Source organism: Calypte anna, unplaced genomic scaffold (assembly GCF_003957555.1).
Source record: "Calypte anna isolate BGI_N300 unplaced genomic scaffold, bCalAnn1_v1.p scaffold_163_arrow_ctg1, whole genome shotgun sequence".
In the NCBI taxonomy this organism is placed as follows: Eukaryota; Metazoa; Chordata; class Aves; order Apodiformes; family Trochilidae; genus Calypte; species Calypte anna.
In genome coordinates, this window is record NW_022045459.1 from 1 (window position 1) to 11,574 (window position 11,574).

The 11,574-nt window shown below is 67.1% G+C and overlaps 3 protein-coding genes across 4 annotated transcripts; 2 read left to right on the forward strand and 1 right to left on the reverse strand.

Annotated features, from left to right (window-relative positions):
* Nucleotides 1–1,042: 1,042 nt before the first annotated feature.
* Nucleotides 1,043–3,967, forward strand: INAVA (innate immunity activator; the record flags this gene model as incomplete). Its single annotated transcript, XM_030468572.1, has 4 exons — nucleotides 1,043–1,314; nucleotides 1,524–1,908; nucleotides 2,445–3,033; nucleotides 3,648–3,967. Coding segments are annotated over 4 exons (1,345 nt in total), but the record flags the coding sequence as incomplete, so codon positions are not given.
* Nucleotides 3,968–4,875: 908 nt separating this feature from the next.
* Nucleotides 4,876–8,216, forward strand: SHISA4 (shisa family member 4). Of its 2 annotated transcripts, XM_030468564.1 has the most exons (6): nucleotides 5,708–5,744; nucleotides 5,977–6,148; nucleotides 6,719–6,724; nucleotides 6,868–7,004; nucleotides 7,553–7,738; nucleotides 7,857–8,216. In XM_030468564.1, coding segments are annotated over exons 1-6 (549 nt in total). In that variant the 5' UTR covers nucleotides 5,708–5,743; the 3' UTR covers nucleotides 7,904–8,216. The 2 variants fall into 2 exon arrangements, with proteins under 2 accessions (XP_030324423.1, XP_030324424.1); XM_030468563.1 differs by lacking the exons at nucleotides 5,708–5,744; nucleotides 6,719–6,724 and adding an exon at nucleotides 4,876–5,052 and having other exon boundaries at nucleotides 6,871–7,004; nucleotides 7,556–7,738.
* A 522-nt stretch (nucleotides 8,217–8,738) lies between these two features.
* Nucleotides 8,739–11,548, reverse strand: LOC115600249 (myb-related transcription factor, partner of profilin-like). The gene is made up of 2 exons (XM_030468565.1): nucleotides 11,014–11,548; nucleotides 8,739–9,475 (listed from the first exon to the last, which is right to left on the reverse strand). The coding sequence occupies exons 1-2, from the start codon at nucleotides 11,486–11,488 to the stop codon at nucleotides 9,114–9,116; spliced, it is 837 nt and encodes a 278-aa protein (XP_030324425.1). The 5' UTR covers nucleotides 11,489–11,548; the 3' UTR covers nucleotides 8,739–9,113.
* Between the last annotated feature and the right edge of the window lie 26 nt (nucleotides 11,549–11,574).

An 11,574-nucleotide genomic window follows, 5' to 3' on the forward strand; every position in this document is an offset into this window, starting at 1 on the left:
CCTGTGTCCCCCTCCCCTCCTGCCTTGGGAGGGGATGGAGGGGGCTGTAGGGGCAGCTGGGTTGGGGGGTGGGTGCTGCAGACCAGAATGTCATATGGGGGGAAGGAAGGTTGCACCCCAATTGAATGCAGTCCCTGGTGAATGCACCCCCCTGGATGCAAATGCACCCCAAATGCACCCCAAAATCCCATCCTGAATGAGGGCACCCCATTTTCCTGTCCCCTGGATGCACCCCAAGATCCCATCCCTGCTGTGTGCCACCAAAATTCTCTCCCCAGGAATGCACCCCAAAATAAGACACCCTGACACGCTCTCCTGGTGGGTGCACCCTGGGGAATGCACCCCAATACTTCACCTTTTGAGTACACCCTGTGGTGTGATCCCAGTGACTGCTCCCCAATACCTCACCCCTGTCACATCCAACTCCCCATGAATGCACCCCAGTAATTCACCCCTGGTGATTGCACCCTTCTGAATGCACCCCAAACCTTCATCACAGCTGGCTGCACCCCCAAAACCTCACCCCTGGTGACTGCACCCCAAGAGACCATCCCTGGTTGTTGCACCCCCTGAATGCACTGCCAAAGCCTCATCCCCTGTCATTGTACCCCAATACCTCATCTCTAGTGCATGCACCCCCACGAATGAACCCCAATAATTCACCCCCAGTGACTGCACTCCCATGAATGCAAACCCGAACCTTACCCCTGGTGACTGCACCCTGATACCTCATCCCTGCTGCATGCAGCCCCATGAATGCACCCCCAAAACCTTACCCCGTCATTGCACCCCACTACCTCATCCCTGGTGCATGTACCCCAATAAATGCACCCCCAAACTCCCTCCCCCGCTGGCTGCACCCCAATGGTCCCTCCGTGGGGGTTGCACCCCATAAACACACCCCAACACCCCCCCAACCCAGTGCACCCGCTGGGTGGCCGGGGAACCCCCCCTCACTCTCAGCCCTTCAGGGGAGGGGGGGACACGGTGGCTCCTTCCCCCCGTCCCCTCCCGGTACCCCCCAACCTTCCCGACACCCCAGGTCCCGCCGGGTCCGGGCAGGCCGGGAGCTGCCGCTGGCAGAGCCGGCCCAGCCGGTACCGCCGGCCCGGAGCGTGTCGGGACAAGCGGCATGGGAGAGCGGGGAGGGGGGGCCCGCGGGGACAAGCTGGGTGGTGGCGGGGGCTGTGGGAGCCTCTTGGCCCCCCCGGTGGCCCCAGCCCCCTCCCCACCCCCGCGCTGTTCCCCCCGTCCCCGCAGAGCTCAGCACCTCGGAGGAGAGCTCCCTGTCCGACAGTGCCCTGCTGGAGGAGGGTGAGGGGCTGTGGGGACAGGGGGGGCACTGGGGGGGCCCTGCTGTCCTCTTGTACTCCCTGTGTCCCCTTCTGTCCCTTTGTGTCCCCTTGTGTCCCTTTCTGTCCCCCTGTGTCACCTTGTGTCCCCCTGTGCTCCCCTGTGCCCCTTTGTCCTCTGTCCCGCTCTGTCCCGCTCTGTCCCCTCCATCCCCATCATCTCTCCCCTAGAGGACACGCGGCCGCTGGGACCTGTTACCCCGCAGGCGTCCCCGTCTCCCCAGGAGCCCCCCCAGGAGGGGGTCTCGGGGCTGCCCTCCAGCCCCTGGCGGGAGACCAGCCTGGATGGACCCTATGAGAAGACCAAGAAACCACCGAGCGGTGACCCCGGGGATGGGGACAACAACCGGGGGTCGCGGGGCTACCCCGGGTCCTCCCCCTCGGCCGCCCCCGGCAGCCCCGGCCCCGGAGCCTCCCCGGTGGGCGGGGGGGGCGGGGAGGTCCCTCCCTATCGCTTCGTCCCCGTCAGGACCCTGGTGCTGTGCCGGCAGGTGGGATCCAGTGCCCCCAGCACCCCGGAGCCCCCCGGCCGGAGGGGACAGTCCCAGAGCCTCAGGTATGTCCTGTGCGTGGGGAGGGGGCGACGAGGGGGCTGCAGGGGGGGATGGAGAGAACCCCGTGGGGAGGAGGATGGAGATAAAGCTGTGGGGAGGATGGAGGTGACCCCATGGAGAGGAGGGTGGGGGTGACCTCATGGAGATGGTGGAACTCGAGCCATGGGGAAAAGGTGGGAGATGGTTCTGTGGGGAGGATGGAGCTCAGCCCAGTAGGGAGGAGACTGGAGATAACTCCATGAGGAGGAGGAGGTCGGAGATATCCTCATTGGGAGGATGGAGCTAAAGCCATGGGGATGGAGAGGATCCCATGGGGAAGAGGATAGAGATATCCTCATGGAGGTGATGGAGCTCAGCCCATGGGGAAGAGGTTGGAGATGGCCCCAAGGGAAGGATGAAACCAAACCACAGGAGAAGGTTGGAAATGGCCCCATTGGGGATGGAACCAATCCATGGGAGGATGTTGGAGATAAGCCCTGGGAAGAGGTTGGAGATAAGCCCTGGGAGCAAGGGGCTGGAGCCAACTCTCCCTCTGCAGGGTGGAATCCTGCTGGCAGCCCGGGGAGCCGCGGGGTCGCAGCGCCGTCCCCCGCCGCCGCCCCACCTATTACACGGTGACGGTGCCCGCCTCCTGCATCCCCACGCCGGGCCCCAGCTGCCACTCGGGCTCCGACGACAGCATCTCCGACCTCTCCAGCGTCTCCCACGCCACCTCCCCGGGCAGCAGCAGCCCCGACGTCTCCTTCGCACCGCCCGCCCCCCAGCAGCTCCCACCGCCCCACGCCGAACCCACTTACTACCCTCGGGCTGCCCACCGTTTCCTGGCCCCCCCCGGCCCCCCGCCTTTCCTCTACGAGCAGGATTTGGCCCCTTTACGCTACCAGCGCCTGGTGGCTTCCCACAGCCGCATCGTCCGCACCCCCTCGCTCAAGGACTACGCCCCGGCGGGGGGCCGGGGGCTCTCCAAGGCCACTGTCACCGAGGAGCTGAAGTCCTGGCACCAGCGGGCCCGGCTGCGGGGTGCCCCCCGTCCCCACTCCCTCGACAGGCAAGGAGCCTTCCGGGGACCTCGTGGTGGGAACATCAGGGACATCCCCATCACCTTGGGAGTCCTGCCACGGGCTCAGGTAGGGCCTGGGGTTGGGGTGGGAGCCAACAGGAGTTGGGACCCTCTGGTGGTTCAGGGTCAAGTGGTTCTGGTGAGGGTCCTCTGAGGGTCCCCAGAGGAGGAGCATGGTCCTGAGGGGGGCCATGGGAAAGATTTGGGGTCCCGTGAAGGTCCCTGGGGCAGGACCGTGGTCCTGAGAGGGTCACAGGAGAGGATTAGTGCTGAAGGAGGAACTGGGGGGCCCTTGGGACAGGACTGGGGAGCCACTGGGGGACCCTGAGAGAGGACCAAGGTGCCAGAAGTGTCCCTAGAGCAGAACTGGAGCCCTGAGGTGGCCCCACAGCCAGGACAAGGGTGTCCTGAGGGTCTTGGGCACAGGACCAAAGCCTCTAAAGGTCCTTTAGGGCAGGATGGGACTCTGTGAGGGACACTCAGGGCTGGTCCTGGGGTGCCAGGAGGGTCCCTAGGGCAGGACAGGGGCTCCCTGAGGGTCCCACGTGGGGTCCCACAAGCAGGACCTGTGTTCCCAGGTGGCAGCACTGGGTGCTCCAGGGTGGGGGGGTCTCTGCAGACATTTTGGGGACCACCCCCACTACGGGGGTCCCTGCCCACGGGCTCTTTGGCCCTCCCCAGGCCACCTCGCTCCAGATCCTGCGGCGTGGCCCAGACGCTGTCCCTGTCCCCGTGCAGGTCTACGTGCCTGAGAACGGTGAGATTGTCACACAAGTGTAAGCCTGGAGACACCCCCTCCCCAAAGCCCCCCCGGGGGGGCCCAGCCTGGCTGGCCCAGGGACAATGGGGACTGGGTTGTCCCATGCCCCCCACACCCCAGCAGCCCTGGGGAGCACGGGGTCGGGACAAGGTGGCTGGGGCTGGTGTCCCCTCACTGTCACGGTGACCCCAATGCTGATGGTGCCACCGTGACCCCGATGTGACAGTGCCACCATGGTTGGGGTCTCTAATAAAGGTGGTCGTTGGGGTGCTCCTGTCCCTGTCCAGTGCCTTGGGATGTGCCACCTCTGTCCCACCCTGGAGTGGGCACTTTGGCAGGACCAGGTCCTGGTGGTTTTGGGGTGCAGTCTTGTCTCTGGGGCTTGGGGTGGTGATGGGGTGAACCTGGTGACAAAGGGGGGTGTCCCCCACCCTGGCACCCAGTGAGTCCCTGGACTGGGTGGGAGGGGGGTGCTGGAGGATGCTGGGGAGGGGGATGTTTGGGAAGGGGGTGCTGGGAAAAGGGGTCCTGGGGATGAGGGTGCTGGGGGAAGGGAAGGGACAGGGGTAAAAGATGGGGGGCACGGGAGGGGTGCAGGGGGCTGCAAGGGTGGGCGAAGGGATGGGGTGCAGGTGTGCAGAGGGAGAGGAAATCAGGGGTGCTGGGGTGGGGAGGAGATGCTGGATGATGGGGTAGGAGAAGAGGTGCTGAGAAGTGATGGGGAGTGGGGGTGTGGAGGGGCGGGGGGGGCGGGGAGGGGATGTAGGAGGTGGGGAAGGCAGGAAGAGGGGTGCAGGAAGGGGGTGCAGGGGTGCAGCGAGGGGGTGCAGGGAGAAGCGAAGGGAACGCGGGGAGCCGGGGGGGGTGCGGGGGTGGGTGGGGAGGGGCAGCGGTGGAGTGCGGGTGAGGGCAGTGCGGGGGGGCCGGGTTGCGGTCCGACCGCCCGATGCCCCCTCCCCAGCAGCCCCGCCCGGCCCTGCCCGTGCCCGCGGGTCCCGGCGGCGCCGCTCCGCCCGGCGGGGGCGGGGGGGACCGGGGGGGCCGGCGGCTGCGGCGGGAGGGGCCGCGGCGGGGGGGGGGGGCACCGGGCTGCGGCGTCACTGCGGGCCTGCGCCGGCACCGGGAGCCACCGGCACCGGGAGCCACCGGTACCGGGAGCCAGCGGCACCGCAGCACCGGGCCCGTTGCGGCCCCCGCAGCCACCGCCCCCAGCCCGGCCCCGGGCAGCGCTGAGCACCGGGCCCGGCCCCGGGATGGGGACCGGAGGCCCCGGTAGCGGTTGGCCCCTGGCCGGGACCGTGCTGGTGGCCCTGGCCACCTCGCTGGGTAAGAGACACGGAGGGAGCTGGGGACAGCTGGGGGGGGGGAAGCCCGGTGCCACCCTGCGATGGGACCCGGTGTCACCCGCTGTGACCGTGGGGCACCTCGAGGTGGGATCTGGTGTCACCATGGGGCACCTCGGGGTGGGACCCTCTGCCACATGCAGCCGCTTTCCTCAGGGATCGCTGGCACCACCAGGTCCCACTGAGCACTGTATCCTCTCCCACCCCCCATTTGACACTTTCGGGGTGTCCCCAAGAGCCACTTGCCCCCGCGAGCAGCATGCCCGGTGGCCGCTGGAGCCAGGTTGCCCAAGTCCCAAGGGATTTGGGTGTTTCCCACGCGCGCTGCCTGTGCCTCAGTTTCCCCTCTTGGCTCGGAGACGCCGTGGTCCCGTCGGGTGGCGAGTGAACCCCATATGAGACCCCTGAGAAGCCACTTGGAGCCGGTGGGGAGCGAGCTGGGAGGCCTGAGGGACGTGGCCCAACCCCGGTGGCTTCCAGGCCACTGTCCCGCCACCTCCGGCCGCCCACGGCCTCGTCCCGGGGCTATTTCTGGGAGCGCAGGTGGCACCGGCCCGAAATAGAGCCCGGAGGCCTGGGGGGCGGGGAGGAGGCCCTGGGGGGGGTAGGGGGGGGAGAAAGGGCGGGGGCTGTGCGGGGAGTGGGGTCTGCGAGGATGGCGGGCAGGATCCAGGAGTAAGTGGGGAAGCGTGGGCAGAGGGGCAGAGGGGCAGAGGGGGCTATGGGGCAGGGTGCAGTGGGGTTTGGGGCAGGCGCAGTGGGGCCGGGCTGTCCCCCAGCGCAGTGCTCAGGTCCCGCGGCCCTCTGCTGCTGTTGCTGGTGGCACTGGTGGCACTGGTGACACTGGGCTGCCCGTGCCCGGGGGTCCCGCTGTCCCGAGGCGCCGGTGACGGGCGGCTGTCCCCAGTGGCGGGGGGCGAGGACTGCCTGTGGTACGTGGACAGGAACGGGTCCTGGCACCCCGGCTTCGACTGTGAGTTCTTCACCTTCTGCTGCGGCACCTGCCACCAGCGGTACTGCTGCCGGGACCCCCTGCGCCTCCTCACCGAGCGCCAGCAGCGCCACTGCCTCGCCTTCAGGTGACACTGGGGCTGGGTGCTGGGGCTGAGGCTGCAGGTGATGGGGCTGGGTGGTGGGTGATGGGGCTGAGCCTTGGGGTGCTGGGTCCTGGGAACCCGCGATGGATAGTGGGGTGCAGCCTTCATGTGCTGGGATCCGGTGCTGGGTGCTGGGCAATGGGTGATGGGGCTGAGCCTTGGGGTGCTGGGTCCCAGTGAAGGGTGCTGGGTGCTGGGGATGGGTGGTGGGTGGTGCACCCATCGTCTGTGGGTGGTTCATCGTCTGAACCTTGGTGATGGGTGCTGGGGCTAAGCCTTTAGGTGACCACGGGTGGGTGCTGGGGCTGGGTGGTGGTCCTGGGCAGTGGGTGCTGGGAGCTTGCCTTGGGGTGCTGGTCATGGGGACGGGGTGCAGGTACTGGGTGCTGGGCAGTGGTGCTGGGTACTGCATGCTAGTTCTGGGCACTGGTACTGGGTGCTGGCTGCTGAGCAGTGGTGCTGGGTGGTGCTGGTACTGGTGCTGGTGCTGGTACTGGTGCTGGTGCTGGTCAGTGCCATCGGGTCCTTGTCTGGATGCCCCCATCCTTCCAGCCTCAGGTAGGTTCCCCATGGGTGCCCCTCTCTACTGGGCACTGGGCTGATTGGTGGGGGGGGGTGTGCACCCCACAGTGGGCTGGGGGGTTCTGCCTGGGTGCCCCCTCCCAGGCCCTGCTCCCCCACGTCCCCCCCGTGTCCCCAAGCAGCCCCAAGACCATTGCGGGCATCGCCTCGGCCGTTGTCCTCTTCATTGCCATCGTCACCACCATCGTCTGCTGCTTCATGTGCTCCTGCTGCTACCTCTACCAGCGCCGGCAGCACCCCCGCACCCCCCTGCAAGGTGGGGGGCTGGGGGGAGAGGGGTGGGCTGCAGGGTGGGGGCTCTGGGGTGGGTGAGGGGATTTGGGGTGCCTGGGAGGATGGGGGAGATGTTGGGGTATGGGGGGGCACTTGGGTGCAGGGGGTGCTTCCAAGGTAAGGGTTGGATGCAGGAAGGGGTTGGGGTGCAAGGGGGCTGTAGATAGAGGGTGAGGGGATTTGGGGTGCCTGAGAGGGTGGGGGAGATGTTGGGGTGCAGGGGGGGCATTTGGGTGGAGGGCTGCAGGTTGGGGAGATGGGATACAAGAGGTGAGTTGAGGGTGGGTTTGAGGTGCAAGGGGGGCTGTAGGTAGAGGGTGGGGGATTTGTGGTGCCTGGAGAGGGTGGGGGGCACTGGGGTGCAGAGGAGGAGGGCACTTGTGTGCGGGTTTGGGGGCTTTGGGTGCGGGATCCTGGAGCAGGTGCTGCTGAGCTCCCCCCTCTGCCCCCCAAGACCCATGGACACCCAAGGGCCCCCCTGGGCTCTGCCCCATACCCAGGTGTTGCAGCCCCCTCCCCCAATCTCTCCAGCAGGCCCAGAGATCCCGCTCACCAGCTACCCCCCTGCCCCCCCTCCGGCCCCATTCCCCATGGACCCCAAAGACGGCCCCGCGCCCCCCCCGCCCGGCTTCACCCCCGTCCCTGTGTACCCCCCGCCTGGCCCTGCTGCTCAGTACCCACTGTACCCCTCCGGACCCCCCATCTACAACCCCACAGGTGAGCACGCGGGGGGCGGGAGGAGGGGGGGAAAATGGGGACCCTCCCACCCCTATTCCCCAGGTGGTTCCAGTGGATTGGTGGGATCTGACCCCCCCATCCCACTTCCCCCCCACAGCTCCTCCGCCGTACGCTCCGCCACAGCCCACCTACCCCGGAGCCTGAGCACCCCCAGCACCGCCCCACACATCAGTGGGCCGGGGACCCTCAACCCCTCCATCCCCCGCACCCCCCCGGCAGGATCGGGCCCTTCCCGGCGGTGGCGGGGGTGACGCGGTGCCACCAGCACAGGGTGGCTCTTGTCCCGCACACTGAGCCCTTTGTGGGTGTCTCCGCCCCGGGTGCACCCATGGAGGGGGGGGCAGCACCCGCGGGGGGGCTGGGGGAGGATCTGAGCCTCGCTGCACCCCTGCACGCCCGCCCCCCGCCCCGGCGTGTCCCCCTCTCCGGGCTGACATTAAACTTGTGCCCCACGGACGGTGTCGTCTCGGTTGCTGCACCCTGGGGGGGGGTGGGGTTGTTGGGTCAGAACCCCAGACCCGTCCTCAGGGAGGTGCAGGGACACGCACACACAATTCGTTCCTCTTCCCCTCCCGGGGCTTCTCCATCTGGAATTGGGGTGGGATGGCAGTTCCCGGCCCCACTGCTCAAAATGGGGGGGTTGGGGGGAGGAAAGGATGGTTTGGGGGCAGAAAACAGCAAATTCTGGGAAGGAGGGAGGGGGGCAGGCTGCAGGTGTGAGGCCAGTCCATCCATCCATCCCAAATCCCGGGGGTTCGGACCCATCTCCCACCAAAGGGAGTGTGACCTCCCCCCCAAGCAGTGTCACCAGGAGGGGGGGTCCAGCCCCCGGCTACAAGCGGTACCACCGAGTCCATCACTCCAGGAGGTGAAAAGCCACAGGGCACAAACCGCTGCCCTATCTCCCACTGCCTCCCCCCCCAAACCCCTCAACGACCCCATGGGGGGGGTGGGCATGACTTGGGGGGGGGAGGGGGGACCAGCTCTGACTTTTATTCAAGTGGGCTGAAGGGAAGAAAAAAATTAAAATAATAAAAGAAAAAAAACAGGCGCTGGAAAGGGGTGGGGGGTTGGGGCAGGAAGGGGAAGTATCCCCGAGGGGAGAAGGTTGAGGGGGGGCGGTCACACAGCCAGCTGCGTGGGGGTGGTGGTGGTGGTGGTGTGTCAGGGTTTGGGGACCCCCCGCTCCTGGAGATAGAGGTCCCGGATCTCGGCCAGGCTGCGGCTGAGCCCCCCCAGCGCCTGAGCCATCAGGCGCAGGACCCCGCTGGTCTCCCGCCGGCTCTCGGCGTATTCCCGGCGGAAAGCCCGCACCTCCTGCACCAGCCGCTCGTTGGACTGCACGATGCGTTTTTCAGCTGGCGTCAGATGGGGACAATCGGGTGACGAACCCCCCCTCCCCTCCTCCAATAAACCCGTCGTCCCCCCCCCCCACCGGGGGTCCCGTTTGGCCCCCGCCGCAGTTAGTGAGGTGGGGAGGGGCTTCGTGCTCCAAGAGGGCGCTGGGGAAATCCGAGCCCAAGGGCTCCTGATGCCCGCTGAGGTCACCCAGGGGGAGTTCTGGGGGGTGCGGGGGGCTGCGGCTCCTCCAGCCCTCGCACACCTCACCGGGCGAGCGGAGGCCCGAGCGGGGTGCGCGGCGCTCGGGGCCGGGCCCGGGGAAGGGCTCGGTCTTCACCTCCACCGGTTCCTCCTTCACCGCTTCCCCCTTGACGCCTGCGGGAGGGACGGAGAGCACGGGGCAGCTGGCGGGACCCCCCGTGTCCCCAGAGCCCCAGGGACCGAGCCACCCGGACCCCTCTTCTGTCTCCAGCGTCCTCGTCCTTGTCCCTGTCCTCCTGTGTCCCCTCTCCTGCACCCAGTCCTGGTCTCACCTGTGTCCCTCAGTGTGGGCCAGCCCTGTCCCATGGCCACTGTCCCTCTCCTGGTCACAGGACTCCTGGATCATTGTCCTCAATGTGGTCCCCATGTCCCTGTGTGGCCCTGGTACCTTCATGTCCTTGTCCTGGTCCCCACGTGTCCCTGTTCTACTGCCAGTTACCTCCACGTCCCTGTCTTGGTCCGAGTCCCCAGTGGACCTGTCCTGGTCTCAGTCCACTTGTGTCACTGTCCTGGTGTCAGTCCCCTGTTGTGACCCAGGTCCCCCCATGTCTCTGAATTGGTCTCGGTGCTCCTGCCACCATCCTGGTCCCCTGCCACTGTTCTGTCCCTGTCCTGGTCCCAGCCCCTAATGTCACCATCCAGATCTTGGTATCCTGCTGTCCTGATCCCAGTACCCTTGTTATTGTCCCCATCCCCAGTGTCCCTGTCCTGGTTATCCCACATTCTTGTCCCCCTTGTCCCTTTCCTGGCCCCCCAGTATCCTTGTCCCCCAACATCCCTGTCCCAGACCTCCATGTCCCTGACTTGGTCCCCCATGTGCTGGTCCCAGTGTCCCTGACACAGTCCTGGTCCCCCTGCATCCTGGCACATCCTGGTCCCTGTCACCCCATGGAACTGTCACCCCAGTCCTGCTCCCCTGTGTCCCTGTCCCTGTCTTCCATATCCCTGTCCTGTTCCCCTGTCTGTGTCCTGGTCCCTCCCCACCCTGGCTCCTGTCTCTCACGTCCCTCTCCTTGTCCCAGTTCCTCCCCACACCTGTCCTAGTGCTCTCATGTCCCTGTCCCCCACGTCCCTGTCCCAGTTCTCCATCTTCCTGCCTATGTCCCGCTATACATGTCCCAGTTCCCCACTTATGGTCCCAGTGTCCCTGTCCTGGTCCTGATCTCCCGTGATCCTGTTCCAGTCACTCCACACACCCGTCCTGGTCCCACTGCCCTAATGTCCCTGTCCTGGTCCCCCGTGTCCTGGTCCTCTGTCTCTTTCCTTGTCCCTCCATGCCCCTGCCCTGATCCTCCATGTCTGCATCCTGGTCCCGGTTCCCGTGTCCCTGACCCAGTCCCTCCATGCACCTATCCTGGTCCTGTGACCCCCTGTCCCTGCCCTGGTCCCCCGTGTCCCTGACCCAACCCCTTCCTGCACCTCTTTCAGTCCCTGGTGCCCACATCCCGGTCCCCTCATTTCCCTGTCTCGGTCCCTCCTGTCCATGTCCCGGCCTCCCCATCCGTGTCCTGGTCCCTCGTGACCGTGTCCCGGTATCACATGTCCCTGTCCCGGTCTCCCGTGTCCCTGTCCACTGTGTTCTGGTCCCGGTGCCCCGTGTCCCTGTCCCGGTGCCCCGTGTCCCTGTCCCCCCCTCTCCTCCCCGCACCCACCGTGCGGTGCCGCCACCTCCACGCTGAGAACCGGCGGCTCCATCCCGGCGGCGGCTCCGCGCTGTCCCCAACCGGGAGCGGGCCCGGGGCCGAGCTCGGGGGGTCCCGGCCCGGAGCCGTTCCCATTGCCGTTTCCATTGCCCGGTCTCGGGGCGGACCGAGCGGTCGGTCCCTGCCTTTCCTGCCGGTGCCGGGTGATTTTATCGTTCGCCCTCCGGCGCAGCCCCCGCCACCGGTTCTTCACCTCGCCGATGTCGCGCTGGTTCCGCCCGGCCGCGTTGATCTTGTTGGTGATGCGCCACCAGATCTTCTGCTTCTCGTAGGCGTTGACGGTGCTGGCGGCGGCACCGAAGAGCAGCTGCTCGTACTTGAGCACCTCGCTCATCAGGATGTCGATCTCCTGCAGCGTGAAGTTCGGTTTCCGCTTCAGCAGACCCCGCCGCGCCCCGCCGCCGCCTCCTCCGGCCGCCGCCATGCTCGCCGCCTCCTCCTCCTCCTCCTCCTCATGGCGCCGCCCCAACGCCCATCGCCCCAACGCCGCCGCCGCTGCGCCTTTTGTCC